This window comes from Geospiza fortis, unplaced genomic scaffold, assembly GCF_000277835.1.
Source record: "Geospiza fortis unplaced genomic scaffold, GeoFor_1.0 scaffold637, whole genome shotgun sequence".
Classification (NCBI taxonomy): Eukaryota; Metazoa; Chordata; class Aves; order Passeriformes; family Thraupidae; genus Geospiza; species Geospiza fortis.
This window is the reverse complement of record NW_005054515.1, coordinates 953,628-976,228: the sequence shown is the minus strand read 5'-3', so window position 1 is coordinate 976,228 and position 22,601 is coordinate 953,628. Positions and strand designations below refer to the sequence as shown.

At 42.7% G+C, this 22,601-nt stretch overlaps 2 protein-coding genes across 2 annotated transcripts in view; one reads left to right on the top strand and one right to left on the bottom strand.

The window, feature by feature from the left end:
- PBLD (phenazine biosynthesis like protein domain containing) overlaps window positions 1-22,601 on the bottom strand; it is a 75,230-nt gene that overhangs the window by 7,634 nt on the left and 44,995 nt on the right. The gene's annotated exons all lie outside the window — the stretch shown is intronic.
- Window positions 1-22,601, top strand: part of MYPN (myopalladin) — a 34,482-nt gene that overhangs the window by 7,134 nt on the left and 4,747 nt on the right. Inside the window, exons 8-15 of the mRNA XM_031063594.1 lie at window positions 1,248-1,802; window positions 4,500-4,644; window positions 15,544-15,765; window positions 16,196-16,345; window positions 17,166-17,245; window positions 17,741-17,867; window positions 19,903-20,110; window positions 20,822-20,987. Coding sequence (XP_030919454.1) covers window positions 1,248-1,802; window positions 4,500-4,644; window positions 15,544-15,765; window positions 16,196-16,345; window positions 17,166-17,245; window positions 17,741-17,867; window positions 19,903-20,110; window positions 20,822-20,987 — 1,653 coding nt within the window. The remainder of the gene's footprint in view (window positions 1-1,247; window positions 1,803-4,499; window positions 4,645-15,543; window positions 15,766-16,195; window positions 16,346-17,165; window positions 17,246-17,740; window positions 17,868-19,902; window positions 20,111-20,821; window positions 20,988-22,601) is intronic.

Sequence of the window (22,601 nt, the reverse complement as noted above, 5' to 3'; positions counted from 1 at the left end):
TAAACATCACAAGGAGAAGGCAGAACTTACATTCCTTGTGGCAGAGGAAGAGCTCAGAGCACAGGGTGTGAATTTGTGAAGCCCACATTCACAGCCCTACACACTTTCTGAGCTATAGTGAGTTTTGGGAGGGCAGAACCAGTATTTAAGTACCCAATACTTACATAGAGCAGAATTTCTCTCAGCTCCCCATCCCAAAAAATCTGTGTTACAAAGAATTGCTTTATTATGCAGATGTATACATGAAGGGCACAAAGTCAGGCCCACAGAACTACTAACTCTAACATTCTAGTTTATGAAAGCTTGAAATTGCTATCTTTATCTGCCTTAAATGTGATTTTTGTTTGGTACATTGTATAAACAGAGTCTTTTAACTAAAATTAATTATGTTGAGTATGTATTTGCTTTGTCAGGAGCTGTTGTGCTTGGTCTCTGCATCCACATTTTCCACTTTTTCTCAGTAGATATTTAATATTCCATAGTTTATTACACAATCATTTTCCATATCTTCTATGTCTTTTCTGGTTTTGGAAGGGAAAAATCTCTCCTGTTTCCATGTGCTGTATTTCCATATACATAATAACTAAATAAACCTCTTGACAAGGCAAAATTATTTTCCTTAACTGCAAAGTAAGAAAGCCCCGAAAAACTATTGAGTAGATGGCATCTAGAAAAATAAGAACTGCATGGAATGCAAGTCCTCTCTGAATTATCCACTCCTGCCTGTCACTGAGTGCCAACTCCACCTAAACTCCATTGGTAGCATATCCTGTGGTGGATTATTACAAAGTGCTGGTTTCAGAAACCACTTCTGCAGGAGGTAAATAATGCAACCCGGCTTACAAACACTCCTTTAAATGATGATACACCAAATCTCACTCTTAGTTACACAAGCAAAGAGGTACTAAGGTGACCTCGACAATGATATCCCTTGAATATCTTTGAGTAAGAGTTATATTTATATTTCATATAGTAAAATGTAAGAATTATCTTCAGTCAAATAATTTGTGGACAAAAAGCTTTGTGCCTCTGGCAAAGAAGGGAACATGAAGGAAAAGGTTATTTTAGTAGAAAACTAATATTATACTCCTCTCATAATGTTAGAGAATATGCCATGTAGCAGTTTCCTGTCTCTTACTGTATCACAGGACATTGAATTTTTCTCTCTGAATTCATACAGAGAAAAGCAGCCAACTGGCTCATCTGGGGCTCGTAACCAATTCTGTTCATCTTTATTTTCTGTGCAGTGACCAGAGCCAGCTAAAACAGCTCCACAACCAGGTCCTGCTTGAACAACAGCAGGTGCACCAGGCATCCCTGAGGGAGCTGTCCTTCAACACCACGCTGGTGAATTCTGCCACTTCCCTCTACCAGCAGTCCAGCTCAGTCCTGTACAAGCAGAGCTCAGCCTGTGCCCCTCAAGCCTTGGGCTACGGCCGCGCCAAGCAGCTGCTGGTGCCCCAAACCCCCCCAGGCAGCCCCTCTGCCAGCTCCTCGGGCGCCTTCAGCAGCGTCCCCCAGGCAGCCCCGAGGACCAACCACATGGAGAACTTCCCAGCGAGGTCCTCAGGAGGCTTTACAGGCAAAAGTGACCCGTGTGTGCCCAGCCCCAGGGAGCCCGTGGTGCCCCCACTGACGCTGCCTCCCGTGAAACAGTTCCAGCCCCAGACCGTGGCTCCTGCTCCCCTCTCCCCAACTGCACGCATCCAGAACCCTGTGGCTTTCCTTAGCGCTGTTCTGCCTTCCCTGCCTGCTGCACCATCCACCAACGCCATGGGACTGCCCAGAAGCACCCCAGCCACGTAAGTAGCACAAACCACAGGCACAGAAGCAGGGACAAATACTCAAAGGAAAGCAGGATGTATTTCTGTCCAGCTGTTCAGTGGGGGAGTGTCCTGGTTCAGGGCAAATTTTGGACAGAACTCACAGACTGGAGATAAAAGCATCATATAGTCAACCCAGGACAGGGAGTCACTGACATGCAAGTCTTCTCTAAAATAGAAAAGTGAGATATTCAGATATTCTGGGCATTTAATCCAACCTTTACATCCAGTAAAGAAAAGAAGGGATAATACCTGCTGCAATATGACATGAAATGAACGACACTCACACACTGAGATGTCCAAGGCAAAAAAGGGGCAGTTTATTTCCAGACCTCGATATTTACAGAATTCCAAAAGTGACCATGGATTAGAGGATGAAATTGCCACCTCTCCAACTACACTGGTCAAACCAACAGTCCATCAATTCTCTCCTCCTCCAGAAAGGAATGCAAACCAATCATTATTTACATGAAAAGTGTGTGAGAAACCCCATTACAGAAATGTAAACATCAGAAGGCTTAGAAGAACTTTAGAAGAACAGGGTGACAAATACCTTCTGTAGAAAGAGAGAACTGAAGATGGAGAAATGTGAGTGTACAAACAGATATACAAGAATGTGGGGGCTCAGAGGTTCATAAGACTGTACTAGTGTGAGAAAAGAGGTTTCATGAGCTTGCAGGATAAGTCACTCCAAGGCTCTTTGCTTACACCAGGTATAAAAACATTCATGCTATTGTAAGCAAGAAGTAAAGTTTTAAAGGTACCTTATACTGCAAGGGTTTTTCTAGTCCAGGTGAATCTAAGAAATAACTTCCATAAAGGTATTTTTCTGGTTGCAGTACTTTCAGCATTTGAGGTCCCCCAGAAAATCTCAGGAGAGTTAGTGGTTTACACATAAATACTTTCATTAAGAGCCAGAATGATTTCTATGACAAAACAGCTACCATGATACAAGCAAATAAGGATGATGGACTGGCAAGGTGGGGGCATTAAGAGTCTCTTCTTTACTGGTGGAGTTGAAGCAAAGTTCCCTTTTGTGGACTATGTGAACTCTGTGTTAGCATGGCTAGCACCTGTACATTGGTACCCATCGAACTCCAAACCCTGCACAAAGTCAGGAATATTTCCCCCTTTTATCAATGGTACAGCTCAAGGTGGTGGTAACCATCAGCAAGTCACAATCTCCTGGCCACCAATAGATCAATGAATCTGCTATTGCAGCAGAACGATGTGTCCCTGTGTCTGTACCAATCAACACTCTGTGTGCCAAGAATCCTGCCCTCAAACCTGCACTGCACTGCTGCTCCCAGGCCTCCCAGCGGCCCAGCTCAGCCACAGAATTGCCACCACCCCATGGCACGTGCCTGGAGCCCTTCCCAGCCCTGGCACCCTGACCAGGCACACGGCATGAAGCCCTAAGGTCACAGGGAAGGTTTCCACTTGGGCCACTCAAGCCTTTGGTTCCACAATGCTGCAGGGCAGGGCAAACCCAGCTGCAGCTGTCACAGTGCCCTGCACCCCTTCAGAGTGGGGACAATGCTCAGGGGTTGCTCTCTCTGCATTAATGGCACCTCACCCCTGCCATGTGCTTTCCTCTCCTTCACTGCTGCACAGGCATGGCCACACAAGTCAGCACAATATGCCTGCCAGGCAGAGGACTGTTAAATATGTTAAATATTGGTAAATATGACTGTTAAATATGTTTTCTGCATTTCAGCTCTCCTGGGTGCCAGCCCAGAGCTGAATTCCCACACAGCTAGGGCTCCTTTTGCTGGGATTCAAATCTTGACCTCTGCATGGGACAGCCTTAGCAGGGCACAACGGTCAGGCAGGAACCTGAGCAGTATCTGGGATAATCTGTAAATACCTATTGAAACTCCAACTTTTTGGCATCATCAATGACAGTAATTCTGGCTACACAAGGACTGAGAGCTCAGTGTCTGCACAACCACACAGGGACGATGCCTTGCAAAGCAATCACCACTTATGCCTTTACCAAGAGCCTGTTATCAAGATCCCAACACCTGTTCCAGTAAAATATCAGAATATTGCACAATTCCCAGTAGTGTCCTGCTACTGTGCTCCAGCACAGCACTCTCACAGCCTCCTAAATCTTATTTAAGAATTTAACTCTTTTCAAACCTTACTAAAATTAAACACACCGCATCTATAAAATGAAAACAAGAAATAACTGTTGATGTTGGGTGCCATAAAAGGGTGAGAGAAATTAAAGAAGTAAAAGTTCATGGAAACAGTAAATCATCTATGAAGATGTGAGATGAAGATCAATGAGAAATTGTATTAACTTTTAAATTATTGCCTGATAGCAGACAAATGTACACATTGTACACCTAAGGTAACACCTACACTCATTTCTTTAGCATTTACTGTGACATCATTATTGCAGGGTAAATATAAATGGAACTTAGATGTTTATTGTAGCATTACAACCCTTACTTTCTTTAAGATGTGTGTTTTTAATTTCTACTGCATGGGAATGGGATGCCCCATTAAGATAGTACCAAAAAAAAAAATCATATCCTGTATGGTGCTTTGGCTCCTAAGTAAATAAATAATAGGTTCCACCATAATGTATCATAGCATACAGGTGACAATATATATAAAATATATATATACTGGTTGCTGCATGTTAGTATCAGAATTTTCTTTTAATAGCCCAACCCAGGGGTTAAAGAAAAACCTGAAGCCTCTGCCACTGGCAACAGAAGATTCCATTCGGGAAAACAAAGTCGCACTCGTAAAGGACCTGGAAAGAAAACTGCATTTCAGAGAGGATGCTAACCAACAAAGTGGTCAGCAGGTAAGAAAATCAAGCGTTATTGAAGTAAATTTCACTCATGAACAAGACATATATGATGATGTGGGAAAAAAGGTGTTGGTGTGGGTGAGCTGCTACATGGCTTTGCAGGGGGAGCTTTTGTGTGAGTACTGGTTTGGAATAGCAAACTGGAACTTTAAACAGAAAGCATGAGGGATGCAGCTGTAGAAAATTCACTTTCTGACTGAGCAGCATTTTTTATTTCTGATCATCTCAAAGGCTGGTATGAATGTAAAACTTCTTTATTTTCATGGAAGCTTCTGGACATTGGCTTTTACTTTTTTGCTTTACAAGTTGCTCAATTCATTGCACACACACATTCACACAGTCTGTTTTAAAACAAAGAGTATTGTAACAAAACAGTTTAGGATAAGGTTTTTGGTTTTCTTTCGGTTGAACTAAAATGGGCTTTCAATTTCCAAATGTATTTCCAAGTTTCCAAACTTATATGAATTGACAGGGACTCCTTGGAGAACTTTATTATAAGAATTTAGCAAAATAAAAAACCTTTTACAAAGTTCAAGGAACAAAATATCAGTTCACTCTTAATTGGAATCAATAAATGCACTGCATCTGTGCACTGTCTATGAAACTAAAGAAGAAATAAGAAATGAAATAGTGTTTAGGGGTTGAGATGAGTAAATCAGGTTCAAGCCCCCTGAACAAACAGGCTGAGGACTGTCAGACAGCTGCCCTGCCTGCAGGTGATTGTTCCTGTCCCACCTTGGCCATGGAGCCCTCCACAGCCGTCCCAGCAGCTCAGGCCTAACGCAGAAATCAGGGTTTGCCCCATCTGTTGTCATCCAAAGAACCTTTCCCAACATCCATCAGCCCTTGTGACAGAGAACCTGCAGAGAGAAGCGAAACTGCCCCGAGGCTCTGGAGCAAAGTCCCCTCTGAGGACAACTGCAGCGCAATCCCCGGGGTTTCATCCTGCTGCTGACCTTTCCTTCTGGCACAGCACTCTGCCAAAGCACTTTGAGTAAAACAATTGGCAAGCAGCAGGTTTTGCAGATGAATCACAAGCGTCACAATTTGTACTCGCTATGCTGGTAAGACAAATTATTGAGAGAGCTCCTGTGAGGCAGCAGTCAGGCTCTGGAGTTAACTGCACAATGACCCCTTCAGAAACAACGATCCCTACCAGTGTCACAGTTATCTGCTGACACCAAAAGATATTTATACTCATACTTATTTGCTATTCTATGTGAGACCAAACCTAAATCTTGATTCCCAAATTCCTCAAACACTGGAAAAGTTCAAAGGTGGCACCTCTCTAATTGTTACAGTAATTAGAATGCCAATGGCAATGAACTAAAATCAATAAAGGTTTCTTCATTTTCCACTCAATTCCCAACTTTAATCCCTTCTGATTTTACTCTTCTCATCTGAGGAGAGCCTACTCCAGCAAATTCAAGCCTGAGTTTTCTCCTCAATGAAGGCAGTGACTATTTCAACAGATGCCAGGATGAAAAGTATTTTCCAAAATTCCTATTGCTTTACACTATACAGAACAATCAACATCATGAGAATAATATGCTGGAGTGCTGCATTCACACCCATATATTTTGTCCTGTTTTTAGCTCTCACAGTTAACACAGAATTAAAAAAGGAGACATTTTCATTCCATGCATAGAATATCTGTGTTAAATCAGTTCTTGTAATGGTAGGGCAGGGCTTACTTTGTCATGAATACAAATGCAAGTCTCCCCTGTGTGAGAGATCACTGCACAATGGAGTATAGCATCCAGTTAGAATCTCAAATGTTGGTTTCCTTGTATTGTCTACATACTATTTTAAAAATTCCTTCTCAGAAAATGTGTCCTCTGGTGTATTTTTATTTAGAGCATTGTACTGGGACCCCACATTTCAATAACAGAGTTCATTCTCATTTACAATACCTGCAGAGCATGCAAGGATCATCCAGAACAAATGCTGCAGATGACAAGCCTGTGCCTTAAAGTCCTGGTATTGTCTTGTACTGCTACATAAAGGCAGTAATGAACAGGAGGGATTTGCATTCTGGTGCTCTATTTATTATCTAAAATTGACTTCCATATGAAAAATGTTCAGCTCACAAGATGAGATTTTCCTAAGTGTCAGCATTATGCACTCAGCATGATATCTGATAATCCAGATGTACTCCTTCTGTTTCATCCAGTACATCATTCATCACCAGCAATAAAGAAATCCAGCATCAGAACAGAGCTGGGAATTTTGCTGATGCTGCATGAGACAGAACAGATTCGTCTCTGGGCTTCCACAGCCATGATGGCCAGGAGGTGCTGACAGAAATACAAATATGACTGTGCCAAGATTCTAACTGCAACTTTGATCAAGTACATGCAACAACAAGCTGTCATTTTTACCAGAAAAAAATGGTCATGCCCCTCATTTCTGCAGATGGTGGCAAGTTCTAGTGCCAGGTGAAATTTTGTCACAAGCAGGAGTGCTGAAAAAAAGGTGATTCAGTTACACCCAAACATCTTCAGGCAGATTTGCTCAGTTCTTTCAAACAAAAGGGGCACTGATGGCTTTATGCAATCCCAGGAAGGTGTTAGGACAAATCCCAGGACAGAGCAGACCTGACTCAGTGTCTTCCTTGGCTCAAAGACAATTGAATTCCTGACTCTGCACTCCCACAAGGACAGGCGTCACTCCTTGCCAGTGGGTGTTGTGTTGGTGCTGAACCAGGCTGCTCAAATCATTCAGCATTCTTTAACAGCAGCAGAAAAATCTGGAAATTCTGGAAATTCCCCTTTCAGAACAGGTTCTGTAACAGGGAAGCTAGGAAGACAGCTAGGTGGTGGAAAACCACCTCCTCCAGCTCCAAGAATAAAACTTCAGACTTCAGGCACCAAGAACAGGCCCCCAGTTAGCAGGACATTTCAAAGAGCATTTCAGCTCAATGATTAGGGTCCTCTGAGGAAGCTGTTAGCATTTTTTCTTCCAGATTGTGATGGAGGAAAGGAACAGAGACAGACTGAGACAGAGAAATAAGATAATCACTCTACTGCCCAGAAACTAGGACAAAAATCTCCTGCATTCTTGTCCCTGCTGTAGTGGGTATTTCAGCATTTCTGCAAAGTGAAAGAGGACAAGAAGGACAAGGAAGATCCCATCCACTCCTCTCCAGCCCCAGATGTTTTATTGGCACAAAGCTGGGAGTTTTCTCTTGGAGAGTGACACTGAAGTGCTGAGAGACCAAGCATCCCAGTCTCATAGCCTCAGTGAGGGTCAGGGAACTGCAGCACCTGAGGAAAGGAGAGCACAGGCAGCCTTAGCCCACTCCCCAAATTCTGCCTCTCCAGTCCATTGGGCCTTTCATCTGCCCTACAGGTAAAATATCTCAGCAATGTTCAGTTGGAATGAGCCATGCAGAAACAAAAAGATGTGTGGGGAGAAAAGGAAAGAAGGACACTTTGGGGAGATTTTGGCAAATGGAAAAAATATAAATGTCTAATGGAAACTAATTCTTTTCCCCTGGTATTTGAAAGCATTCACAGGCTTCACCAATATAAATAAATCTATAAATATTTCCTCTGTTAACAGAGGAAATTCAGCTTTACAGGCAAAACTTTAGAAATTAATGCTATTATCTCCTCAACATATTGTTATACAAATAATATAAAATAGAAAAATGATGTCATTAAACCTCAAAATCCTGTACAGTAATAAAACTAAATTAATTACCCATGCAATAATAAAGGAAAGCAGAGTTAAATACCAGGGCCTGGTTTATACATTTTGGCTAAAAGAGCTACAAACCATGCTCACACATCTGTGTCATTTACTATGAAGAACACCATGTGGCAATGCTGATTGGTTGTGTCCTACCTAAGACTCAGACTTTTATTATTTTTAGGACATAGAAAAAACCTCCAGCTGTTTAGAAAATGATGCCCAGCCCTCACATGAATATCCTTTACCTCTGCTAGAGAATACTTGGTGAGAGATTTCAGAGCAGAAGAGAAGCAGGGTTTGTCCAAAAGCTTTTCGGTCACTAAAAGCCAAAGCCACCTGCAGATGCCAGCTCACCACACAGGCCCTGACACCAGTAACTCCTCAGCACTGATCACACAGAGCCAGCTCCTGGCAGCTCCCTCAGCCTCAGAAAGGCCCACAAATCACCCAGAACTCTGCTCCCAGGCCACAGAAATTACACTTCATTCAATCACTCCAAAAATTTGCCTCAAAATCAAGCTTCACACAATCTCTCAAAGGGCAGCAAGTGTAGGCAATTTTAGACTGAGGATGGGAATTTGACCACAAAGACTCCCCATGGAAGCTTCTCTCTCTGTAAATGAAGAGAGATTTAAGAAATCTGACCCAGACAAATTTATATTAATATGTATAAACTCCCTGTGGCAATGAACATGGAACAACCACTTGTGGCTGTCTTCTCAAGACCTAGATGTGATCAACACCAAAGTGCAGACAGGTTTTCATGGCAGGGATCCTGGCTGGCAGAGCTGCCCAGGCTGGGGAGGGAAGCTGAGCTCCTCATGGGGCACACACTCCCTGCAGCTGCACTTCTGTGGGATTGGACAAGGCAGCTCCGTGGGCTTGCTCCTCCATTTCCTCCTTGCTCAGTGACTCTGAACTGTGCTGTGAATATTGTCTGGCTAGACTATGACTTGTTAGGCACCCCATGGGTTTGTGTTTGGGGAAGCACGAGGTTCATGGCCATATAATTCATCTGCAGGACATCCATCACCCCAGCGGCACCTCCTCATGGACAGGACAAGGGGAGCAAAGCCTGCACGTTGGATCTGCTGCTTTTGATTCTCTCTGCTGAGGGGGAACAGGGAGAGCAGAGAGAACCCAAAGTGATCAGGAGATTTCAGGCAGAGTAGATTAGAGTAGATTAGACTGTGAAGTTAAGGAATGGTACAGCTTGGAAACAGATGCTGAGATGCAATATATGCCACTTTCTTAGATAAACTGTTACATGGATTTAGAATAATTCTGCCAAAAAGGCAATCTAGTAAAAGTTACAAAACTGGGATTAAATTGGGAAATTTGTCTAGTGTTGGCATTAAGCTGGCAACAGAATTGTTTTTACATAGTCTATGATAATCAACATTGGAGCAGAGCTCCCCTAGCCTTCCTGTTTGTGTAATTTCCATGAGTTACTATCCTAACATCAGATTATTTTGACTCTACAAGCTCCTACTAACTGTTAGTATGTATATTCACTGAATATATATACTAAATGTCTGTATATTCAGTGAATCCTGCTAAAGATAAATGAAAATCCTGCTAAAGATCCTGCTCAAGATAAATTTGAACTACAACAGATGCAGGATTTTAGAACTCATATTCATATACAAAGGAATCTAATGGGAATTACTACACTCTGTGCAATTCCCCTTTTTTGCCAAAAATGTTCCCAGGTAGCAGAAAGGCCCAGGAGTTCAATTACTTGACAAGACCTAGGAGAGCATGATCCAGCTCTGCTCTGTCACAGATTTTTGCGTTACCTTAACAGGTCCCTCAGCTTCTTTAGGTCTCAGTTTCCCACAGGTGAAAGGCAGGTGACAGCCCTGCCCTGAAGGGTGCTGTGCCCTCAGATTGTCAGGAATGATGGTGATGGGGCCAAACAGATCCATCACAGAGACAAAATGCTGTGAACCTGTACCTCCAGCAAGGCTGGCAGGGAGAGGAGATTTTGTTTGTTGTGCAGGACAAATACAGCTACAGCAACATTGCCAAGGCAGAGCAAAGGCAAGCAGGAGGAAAGCTGCATTTCACTTCTCTATCTGCCACACAGTTCCACCAGAACAGTACCAAACCACCTCAGATGCAGATTCAGCACATTTCCTGGCTTTGCTTTGGCCAGTTTTAAGTCTTTTACCCTTCAGACTACACTGTGACAATATTAATACAGGCACCACTGCCTTCTCCCCTTTTGCACACCATGCACACTAAACGATGTGCATTAGATGCAGGAGAAGTAGCCAGGTTTCCAAAGCTGCAATCCACTCAGCCTACAGAAATATATACAATTATAGATGCATTATATGCATTATACTTTGTACTGAGCATTACACCACTGAAGAGGAGCTTGAATTTTTAGCTGGTAGCTATAATAATTTTAAATATCTGGCTACTGTACTGAACAAGTGTGTGAATTACTGCCTGTAAAAGTTTCATGTTCTAGGAAAGCTGCCAAAAAAGGAGCTGCAATGCTACACTTCTGACTCCAAACCAGGGCCTGAACCTTTGTACCCTTTCCCTCAGACTCCTCAGTATGCTGAACTGCAGCCTGGTTTTAACATTGGCTTCTTCTTTGTGTGACACTGTATGAAATATTTGTCTGAACCACAACAACAACTCTTTGCCCTACACCACTGTTGTAATCACCTTCAGAGATAGGCTTATGGCCTCTGTGATAAACACAGTTCTTCAGAAAGCCATATTAACAACTCCTTTCTGTTCTTGCTAAACCTTAAAGAAAACCTACCAAACAAGCAAAAACCTCCAAGGTTATTCTCTACATACAGAGGTGTATTCTCACTTATTTCAGATATTTCTGTTCTTTATGAGAAGTTTGGTGTAACACCTTCAGCCTCTGAATGTTGGTGTTCAGATTTTCACAGCAAAGTTAACTTGGTCTTGTTGGCTTGGTTGTAAATTGCAATAAGCATAAATATGCACACAGAACAGGTTTAGAAAAGCAAAGGCTGAAGTGTGAGGGCAACACACAGGAAACAGGGGCTGTGGAACCCTGACTTCAATGTCTTTAATTAAAAATGTGCTTTTGACTAGAACTCCTTCAGCTGAGCAAAGTCCTGCAGCCAGCGTGCACAGCTCCCTGCAGAGCCCTGCATTTGTACAAGGACACCCAGGGCTGCCACGGGCACGGAGCAGCTGCCACCAACGACAGCCCTGTGCTGATGGCGCAGCAAAATGCTTCTGTTTTCACAAAGTGCTGCTTTCATGCCTCTTTCTATACACCCAGGGTCACATGCAAAGAAATGTGGGAGAAAACCTGTCCATTATTAACTTCAAAGGGTCCCATGAAAAGCATTCCTTGCTCTGTTGTATTTTCTTCTGCAAGCAGACATTTGAAAAGGAGGAAGTGCCCATATTTCTTAATGAAGTAGTCTGTAAGAAGTTAATATCCTCAGCACATCAGCCAGGAAAAAAGTCATACCCTGCATTCACAGAAAACTTTTTAGGGTCTAAAGCAGACACAAGGTTGATTTGGTTATGTAAAACTTGAAAATGATTGCTCTAAGTTTTATTTATGTTAGTTGTTTAGATCACTTAAGACAGATCTGCACTTTTGGAGTAGAGGAGGAAAAAGATGTAATTGTCTCTATCAGCATTATTTGGTTTTAGGCCATCATGGCTACAGCAACCATACACTATTAATTTCTCAGAACATACCATAACTTCTTCTGGACAGCAATGATTCTAGGAAAAAATCCATATGAAAACCTGCTGACTAAACTCAGCTGTCTATAAACAACACTGGACTGTGCCATCAGCTTGCAATATTTCAAAATTTAACTCTGTTCTGCAGCATTTTGTTCTGCACATCAACATGATGCCTTCAAAGTGTAATGGCAATGCCTTTCTAGCCTCATTTCTTCCCTCTGCCACAGCAGCCACTCCCTGATTCTTCCATGATTCTGCCTGCCTAAAAAGATACAGGGCTGTTCTCAGTGTCAAGGGTAAAACACCAATGGCTTAACTTTCCCTTGGAACACTGGAACCAGCTCTTGCCACCTACATGGGGAAATGATCCACTTGGTTGGTGAGGAATCAGAGAAACTCCAGTTTTACACTGGCTTTAATGAGATGGGAATTTGATCTATAAAGCAATTTGCTGAGAGCTGCTGCCTGAGAGCAGAAAAGCTGAGGAGATGAAACTCTATCAGGCTGTGTGGTGCTCCCAGCTGCTCCAGGAGGGGCTGCTCCAGGCTGTGCCTGGCTGCCAGCCCCTGGCACGGCCCACACGGGCACAGAGCAGCCAGCTCAGGGCTCTGCTGGGCACAGCTGGGCACAGCTGGGCTCCCAGGACAGCCAGGGAGCAGAGAGGCTCAAGGCAAGGAGGTATTACATTTAATATTTATGTGTCCTGTGGGTCAGTGCCGGTCCCACCAGGGACCACACACCACATGCCAGCTCCATGTGACAAACAGGCTGCAGTTTGCTCCTCCTGCTCCTTCTACAGGCGCTCCAATTACTCACGAGCTTGCTTGGTCTGACCCCACGCAGCTCCCTGGGCAGTGGCACAGCTCAATGAGAACTGCATGGGACTGCCTGAGGGGCCCTGTGCACACTGAATCCAACTTTTCTTCGCTACCCCGGGGACTCCAATGGCCCAAGGAAGGGACCCTGGAGCATCCTCAGCTCCCTGAAATGCTCCTGGAACCTTGCAGCTCTCCTCGCTGCTCTGAAGCTCAGCCCTGCAGCATCACAGAACAAGGGCCCAGTGCAGGGAGGAGCAGCTCCATTCACCACATTCCTTCCCTACCTTCTCCAAGCTGGCTGCCTTTTCCTGCCATAGCTAACCCTGAGGCACCCTCCCCAGCACAGACATTTTAGATGGAAACACACAACATCTACCACTACAGTCCCAAAATCAGGCATTACCAAGGAGTTTATTCAACCATAGCAACTTCCAACTTTTTCTGCTTTGTGGCTGCCACATCTTCACCCCCAAGCCTTACAAACTCCTGTCTCCTCAAAACTCCACTGTAATGTCTAAATTTGGGTCACTTCTGTCTCCTTGGTCTCCTGAAGAAAGCAGAAGAGTTTGTCAGCTAAAATTTTTTGCTGCCTCCATCTTTCCTCCCTGCTCTCTGGAAACTGTTGGTCAAGAGCATTATCAGCAGTAAGATGGAATGGCCAAATGATCAGGGGTGTAATTGCCAGTGTTTTGGGATAACTGCTGCTTCTTTAATTAACTTTCTATAGGATTTCAGACAAGATGCATTTTTCTGAACCTTGTTTTTTCAGCAAAGTGAATATATCTAAGGATTGCCTTCCAATAGTAAATAGAAATTTACTAAATAGTAAATTAAATTTACTACATTTTCAATAGAAGCAGGAAAACTCTGGGCTTAAAACCTGCACAAATCCAGGGCTGAGCAAACTGATTTGTCTTCTACAGGTAATAGAAGATTTCCCCCAGAAAGGCAGTTGGTAATGCCTTGAGCAAGGGGCTCCTGCAGGTGTGAGGGGCAGTGCAGGGGGCTCAGGGTGCTACCTGACAAATCCAGCAGGTGCAGCTGCAGGGCTCCACCCTGCCCAGGACAAACTCTGGCTTGGAGGCACAGACTGAAGCTGGCTCCTGCTCTCAGGCTTCACAAGTTCCAGCAAGAGAAATTTGGTCAAATGCCTCCTGGTCTAGACAGGAGATTTCCTCATGCAAAACAGCTAAGTGATAAGACATTTCTAATTGAATTCAGGGGATCAGGAGAAAGTTCATAATCACATCAAACTATCTGGAAATGTTCATTTATGTAGGGATGTGCTGGGTTTACTGCATAATCTGTTTAATCTTCTAAGAATTTTGATGTAATATATTTTGCATTCTCAGTTACACCAGCTAGACATCTGTCCAAGTTTAATCTGATGTTACTTACTCTGAAAATATTTCCCTTTCTTCCTAATTTTCTCTTCTAATTGGTATAGTTTTCTTTATTTAATAATGAACTAAAATATACAGCATTCATTTCTATAATTAGCAGGTGACTAATATTTGAATGCAAAATTCTCAAAAAATTGGTATGTTTTAATGGTTTCTTTTGATCAACAGTGTGCAGGAGTATCATTTTTTTTGATAGGGACTTAAAAGGAATTACATGTTTGATTTCTTTTGCTGCCTGGGAAAAAACTCAGTGTCATTACACTGTGCAGACTCACACTGCAGTATTTGTGCCTGCAAACCAAATTCAGTTTCATGATGTCCTAGCTTTACTGAGGCTTTTTTATTTTCACTTGTAGAATTAGTCTAAAAGTGCCAATGGCTGCAAATACGCCAGTGTACAATACTTTTTTCTTGACCTACAGATGGGGTAACTGAGAGGAGTTTTAAAAACTTCTATTTCTATTTTCAGTTTCGTGAGAAGGGTGAGACAATAGAGATGTTATAATTCACACCATCACAATCAGAAGCCAACTATTTCCTAATTACATTAGAAATGTTTTTTGGCCTATCAGCTTTTACCACACCATGCTGTAAATGCCTTCAAGGCAATAATCCAAAATTAACACTTGTAGGTCCTACTACAATGCATCTTTCACAGTTCTATTGCTCCAAAGTATTTAACCTTATTTGTAAGGCCATCTTTTGAGACTTGTTTCTAGCTCCACTTGTCTCTCAACAACATCTCTGTCACAGACACATTTTATGAAAAATCCTTTCCTTAGGATTTTTCCTCCTGAGAAGCTGAGAGGCCTCAGGAACAAAATGTAAACAATGGTTATCTGCTGCTGTGGAATGCAACAGGTGCATCTGTGATTGGTCTCGTGTGGTTGTTTCTAATTAATGGCCAATCACAGCCCAGCTGGCTCGGACTCTCTGAGAGTCACAAACTTTTGTTATCATTCCTTTTCTATTCTTAGCTAGCCTTCTGATGAAATCCTTTCTTCTATTCTTTTAGTATAAAAGAAGTTGTAATATAATATATATATATATAATAAGATAATAAATTGGAGTCAGATCCTGGTCTCTTCCCTCTTCCTGGCACCCCTGTGACCACCACCACAGATCTCTGCTATCCCACGGCATTTCTAGGTCAGCATTTTTTCTCTCCAAGTTTGCACACTGTGTGAGCCTCCTGTCAGGCCCTGGAGTCTCTGCAGCTGCATTTGCAGGCCAGGCCATGGCAGTGGGGCTCAGAGCCGTGCCTGTCCCTGCAGGAGTACCGAATCTCCAGCTTTGAGCAGAGGCTGATGAACGAGATCGAATTCCGCCTGGAGCGGACGCCGGTGGACGAGTCAGACGATGAAATCCAGCACGAGGAAATCCCCACGGGCAAATACATTGCTCCCATCTTTGATAAGAGACTCAAGCATTTTCGGGTAATGGAAGGATTCCCTATTACCTTCACCTGCAAAATAGTTGGAATTCCTGTTCCCAAGGTACGTCATTCTCACTGGAACTGCTAAGGAACAAAACCCAACTCCCCAGCAGTTTCTGTTCGTCCCTCCTAGGCACGTGGCTCCGTGGAGAGAGCTCCCAAATGAATCATTTCCCCCACCTTCCTAAAATCACAGTATCTGCTCCTGAGCATGCATCAGGCCTTGAGGTCCAACCACCCGACCCCAGGAGACACAGAACTGCTCAGCCCCCAGAACTTCCAGAGAGATGAGAGCTGATCTATCCAGTCACATGCCTAGAGCCAAGGAAAGAGAACCCGGCAGGCCCAGCTGTGATATGCAGCTTCCTGAGCTCAGCCTGGAATCATTGTTTCACATTATCACTGACCTGCAAAGTTCACAATATTCTAAAATTGCTTCTGTTATTTTTCTAGTTCCTGTTAAGTCACAGGGGTGTGTCTGATCACTACAGGTCTACTGGTTCAAGGATGGCAAGCAGATTTCAAAGAAGAACACACATTTCAAAATGAACAGAGAAGAAGATGGAACGTGTTCTTTACACATTGAAGCTGCTACTAATGATGATGATGGCAACTATACGATTATGGCTGCAAACCCACAAGTAAGGTGTTTTATTTTCTTTTACAAAAATGCTTTTTTCATCTTTTTCTAATATACATTAATAGGAACACAAATTAGGCCATGTGCTTTGACATCAAGTGGTGACTGTATCACAAATCGGGTGCTTCAGAGCATAGGAGAGGAAACCATGTAAAGATGACTGATGAAACTACTCCTCTGTTACACAGACAGTCAAAAGCACTGAGGACTTTTTCCCATGTTAGTAATTCCTGCCCTGTCCCCTTCCCACTCTCTGTTGCTGATAGGTACCTTTGGAGAAGGGCTGACAAGACTGACATGATGTTTCAGGCAGAAAGAATAGAGCAGGAACCAACAATAGTTACATTGAATTTGAAACTGTTACTAAACACAATTACATTCTTTATCCAGGATGCAAAGATATAGATCTGCAGACAGTCTCATTCCCTTACACCATTCTCTTTGACCCCATTTAGAAGTACATTCATCAGGCAACTTTTTACAGTTTAAATGTTTCTTTTTTGAAATTCTTTTTCTGTTCAGTTTCCATATGGCTGCATTTTGAAGCAGGCCAGTACAAAGGTACCAGCAGACAGTACCTGTGGGGTGAATAAATAAGCAGGGACAGGCACCACTGCCAAATGCATTGCCACAGCCTGGAAGAGTTTGGGAAACCCCTGCCTCAGCTGCAGGCCAACAGCATTTGCTTTGGGGAAGTGGTGTTCTCACTACAGCTACTTTATAAAAATAAGTCCTAATGCACTGTAAGGTTCAATATTTATACTTAAAAATGAAATAAGCCATTAACCAACTATTAATTCTGTTTCCATTGTGAATTGCAGGGGAGGATCAGTTGTTCAGGACACCTGATGGTTCAGAGTGTCCCTTTTCGGGGACGAATATCCACTACTCAGCCTCACAGGTGAAAGAAAAAAGTCCTGCAGACCTTCTTTATGCTTTTTACTGAAGGCATCCAAAATAACCACTGCATTCATTGAACTTCAGTTCTCAATCATAAAGTGGAAATAACAGCAGCAGTTCCCTCCCAACAGGTCACTTCTATGTTTTTGAAGGGCATCCTCAAATACAGGGAAGTCTAAGTACGATTTCATTTACTTGTTGTAGTGGAGCTAAAGGCAAGGCATGGATTAGCAAAATGAAATTCAGCCAAAAAAAAGCAAAAATAAGCGAGGGCTGGCTTGGGAATCTAAGGCTACTACATGATATAGTTAACTGGATAATCGTTCTAACTGGAAAATATGCAAGAATTAAATTACAATCAGTCCATTTCTTTCTGCCCTTTTCTGTAACTCAAGCTATCTCTCCATCTTTTTTTGGAACTGTTAGTAAACACAATTATATCCTTTCCATTTCCTCCTTTTGACTTCCAAACACCCATGTGATTTTTGCTTTGCAGAACGCGCGCCCGGGTGCCGGAGGGAGACAGAGAGGCCATCCAAGAACGCTTCTTCAGGCCATACTTCCTGCAGGCTCCAGGGGACATGGTGGCACATGAAGGGCGACTCTGCAGGTTGGATTGTAAGGTATTAGCTGGTTCTTCTCTTCACTCTCACCTCCCACACCTCTGTACATGCAGTGCTATGTGTTTTCCTGTTCTTTAATGCATGCATGAACGTTCTCGGTTCAAAGTTTTAATGCTTCATTTTCAAAACTATTTCTTTATGCCATTGTCTCAGAGCTGATTCCAGGGATTTCTTTTGAACAAATATTCTGTGGGATGAAGAACACAGAAAACACAACCCAGACACAGAAGGCTCACTTACAAGGTTGTCCAAATTACTAGATGTGTTCACTGTGTCCTTTACCAGTATGAACTCCAGAACTTGTGCTCTATTACCAGACTCTTGAACATAATCCAGAATAGCACAAAACCATGAGAAAGAGAGGATGCACACGTTGCTTTGTGTTCAAACAAATGTTCCCATTGTACTGGACTGAATTACTGAAGGTTAATACTCCCTGAAAAGAGGGAACTGAGCCTAGTTCATTTTATGCTTCCCTAGCATGCACAGAGGCAGAAACATCCCAATTTACTGACTGAAATCCTGGCATGAAAGAGTTGTCAGAGGTTAGAGTGCACAGAGTGAGTACTGAACACCTTTAGGAGAGTCATGTGCTCCAACCTCTTCTGGAACCCCTCTATGTCCCTGCAGTGCAGCAAAGGTGGCCGTGCTGACACTGACCCTGAAGAGGGGAGAGGCTCTGAGGCACAAGTTAATGCCCTGAAGATGAACAAGACTCATTATACTTAATTTAAGATGTAAAGTTTACAAGGAGCATGCCAAAGAATTTGGTTATTCCTAGCTCTGCTTGTGAAGCCTTAAAGCATGTCTGGCACTGCACAGACCTGGGAGAGAGCAGTCCTCACTCAGACAAGTTCCTCTTCCCTCTTTCTCTGCTCTGTAAAATGTTGTTTGGAAAGCAGTATTTTAGACATGAGTAAGTACTGCTCCCTATTGAAAAGGTTTTTAATACTACAAAACAGTCTAATCTTTCCAAAAATACTTAATTTGTTGTGCTCTAAAGCATGCAAGTTCAACAGCTATGAAGTATTATATCATTCTTCATCAAATTTGACAAAATACAAAATAATTTGTATAGAACTTTATTCATCTCTGTTAAACTCTGTAGTATTTTACATCAAGGAATTTGATTTCTATTCAGCACCAAAAAAGGAAAACTAGCAGATTATTAAGAGTCTTTTGTGAATCTCATATTGCAATTTCATATTTCAAACTAAGTTTCTTCCCTTCTGACTAAGAAAAATGTAGTTATTGAATGTATTTTAAAATCTTTTTACCTTTTTTGTTTTCTGTGTTTCTCCCTTTCAGAAGCAGTCAGCAGAGAAACAAAAAACAGAAATAATTTTAGGAGAATATAAAGAGTCTTTTGTGAACCTCATATTCTCATTTCATATTTCAAACTAAGTTTCTTCCTTTCTGACTAAGAAAAACGTAGTTATTGAATGTATTTTTAAATCTTTTTACTTGTTTGTTTTCTGGGTTTCTCCCTTTCGGAAGCAGTCAGCAGAGAAACAAAAACAGAAATAATTTTAGGAGAATATAAAGAGTCTTTTGTGAATCTCATATTCTAATTTCATATTTCAAACCAAGCTTCTTCTTTTCTGACTAAGAAAAATGTAGATATTTAACGTATTTTTAAATCTTTTTACCTTTTTTGTTTTCCGGGTTTCTCCCTTTCGGAAGCAGTCAGCAGAGAAACAAAAACTGAGAAATAATTAAAAAAAACCTCTTTCTGGTCTAGATTTTGCCATGATTCAGCTGGTATTTGTAAAAAGGCCTGGCTCTGAATTTCCTAAGCTGTGTGTGCCAGTTGGGCCCAGTGTGGAGCTGTTTCCCTGTCTCCCAGGTGAGCGGGCTGCCCACGCCCGGAAGCAGTCAGCAGAGAAACAAAAACTGAGAAATAATTAAAAAAAACCTCTTTCTGGTCTAGATTTTGCCATGATTCAGCTGGTATTTGTAAAAAGGCCTGGCTCTGAATTTCCTAAGCTGTGTGTGCCAGTTGGGCCCAGTGTGGAGCTGTTTCCCTGTCTCCCAGGTGAGCGGGCTGCCCACGCCGGAGCTGACGTGGCTGCTGAACGGCAAAGCGGTGCTCCCGGACAGCCGGCACAAGATGCTGGTCAGGGAGACGGGCGTGCACTCCCTGCTCATCGACCCCCTCTCCCAGAGTGATGCTGGAACCTACACCTGCCTTGCCACCAACAGAACAGGACAGAACTCATTCAGCCTGGAGCTCACCGTTGTAGGTAAGAAGCACTGAAAAAGTCACCTCAGTGATGACGTTATCGGCATGCGTTTCTTCAAACTTACCTTACGTAGGTTCCCTACAGACAATTAATAGTTAGTAAATACTTAATGCACAAAGAGTAGGAAAATCCCACAGCTGTAGATACAGACATGTGATTTTTACACATATATTTCCCTCCCCAGCTGATGGAGGGAAATGTACCTGGTGTTCAGATGAGTGCACTCCTGTTACTAAGAGAGTGTCATAAGAATTCTGCCTCATTATCACCCATCCTCACTTTCTCCCCAGAAAATGCTTAGGGTTTGAATTCATAATATATGTCTTGAGGTATTCCAGATTTCAGCCCAAATTTTATTGGTTTAAAAATGTTTTTAAATAGAAAAAAATAATCTGAATATTGCTCTTTAATAAAGCCTTAAAACATGTGAGATATTGAAATTTATAGATCTGGCATTAATTTTCTGCAATGGTAGTATGTTTAGACTCATTAGACATGCATATATTCTTTTATGAACTTCAGTTCTGCCTATTATTTACTTTATGTTCCCTTACAGAGGCAATATCATGGCATTTCACTTCCCTTCCAACATTCCACTAAAAATTCACAACCTATTCTGGTATCACAAGAATAATTTTTCTCGTGTTCTCCCATACGATTCAAAGAGAAAGGAAGAATAAAATATCTGTTGTGGAATAATTCTTTTTCCAGCAAAAGAAGTCAAGAGAGCCCCCATGTTTCTGGAGAAGCTTCAGAACTGTGGAGTTCCAGAAGGCTACCCTGTCAGATTAGAGTGCAGAGTTGTGGGAATGCCACCTCCCGTATTCTACTGGAAGAAGGACAATGAGACCATCCCATCCAACAGAGAGAGGATGAGGTACTGTGACACCCATGCCTGAATTTCCTGTGCCTGGAGCAATTGCTTCCATGAAAAGTCTGTGCTGAGGACAGATGCTGGTGCTTGGTAACAACTCCTTTCACCCACAGAAAGCTGTAGAGATCTTGCTTCCCTGTGGCGGGCACAGTGGCTGTTTCCTTGGTTCAGAACAAAGCACGAGGCACCCCTGCCTCAGAGAGTGGGGACAGAGCCTGCAGGCCTGACAGAGTGTATGGACCTCCTTATCAAACCCACCCTGATATGGTACTTCAGGGCATTTCAGCACCTTATTTTCTCTAAGCTATGTTTTCCCAGTTTAGTTCCAACTAGGTATGAATTCAAATTCAGAACAGTTTCAGCACCCCAGAGCATGGGATAATAGAGAATTTATCATGTCAAATAGAGAAAGTTGGTCACAAACAAAGGTAAAGCCTTTGACCTATGCTTACAAAATACAACAAAGTTCAGGTTCACCTCTTGCAGTCAAATGCAGCACTATTTTTTAATTTTTGCAAAAGAAAAGCTGATAAAATAACGCGCCTGGCTGTAATTAATGATAAATGAAGTGCTTTCTTTTTTTAAAGATTTCTACTTCAGCATCTATTTGATTTTTAGTATTTTATTTCACTTGGTTCCAGGTGACAACTTGATGCAGTCACTGGATCTTTGAGATCAGCTTCAAGAAGTCCCCACCCCTTCCCACACACAGCTGCACGCTCTGAGTGCTACAGCACACCTGCTAGGGATGGACACCAAGCACAAGGAAAGCATCTTAGAAAACTCTTTTAGTGGTCACCCTGTCCCCACCCAGAGACTGCTTCCCCTCTGCAAAAACCCAACCCAACCTCACCTTCTGCAGCCTACAGTCTGTATGGTTTGGGCCCAGTCCTGTTTAATATTGATATCTTCATAATCTGGAGGAGGGAATTGAGTCTGCCATTAGCAAATTCGTGGATTACACCATGTAGATGTTCCCATTTCACAGGGATTGTGGTTTTACACACACACACACACACACACATTGTAGTTACTGGAAAATCAACAATTCTCCTAAAATGCCACGTTTCCAGTTGTTTCACAAAAGGTTAGAAAACAAATTTTGCTTCAGCTCAGCAGAGGAAGGGCTAAGGCAAACCTCCCACAGCCCACAGGAGCAAGGATAAAGGTTGTGACAGCTCTGCTATTCCAGCCAGGTGAGAGCAGAAACCCCAAAGGGCTCCAGTGGCTCTGCACAGACCCAGGGCAGCATGGTCCCTCTTGCCCCTATCCCACGCCACTGATTCCTGCCTGAAGCCAAGAGAGGCTTTTGTAGCACAACAAGGACACACAGCAGCTCCTGCACCCCAGCATAAGGCAAATTGTGTAGTGCAGGGAACAAAGGGTGAAATGTTCCCTTTTTTATTAGAGCACACAACGTCCTCTTGTCCTGCAAGCCCGTGGTTTCATTCCAGCTCTTACGGAAACAAAATCTCAAATTTCAGAACATCCTAGAACTTTAAGTGTTCTGAAGTGCTCATCTCACTCCTTTTCCTTTATAATGAGAGAAACATTTGGGTTGATAAAAAGGACCAGGTTCAGCCTAGAGAGCAGAGGAGTCTCAGTTCTGTTATATCC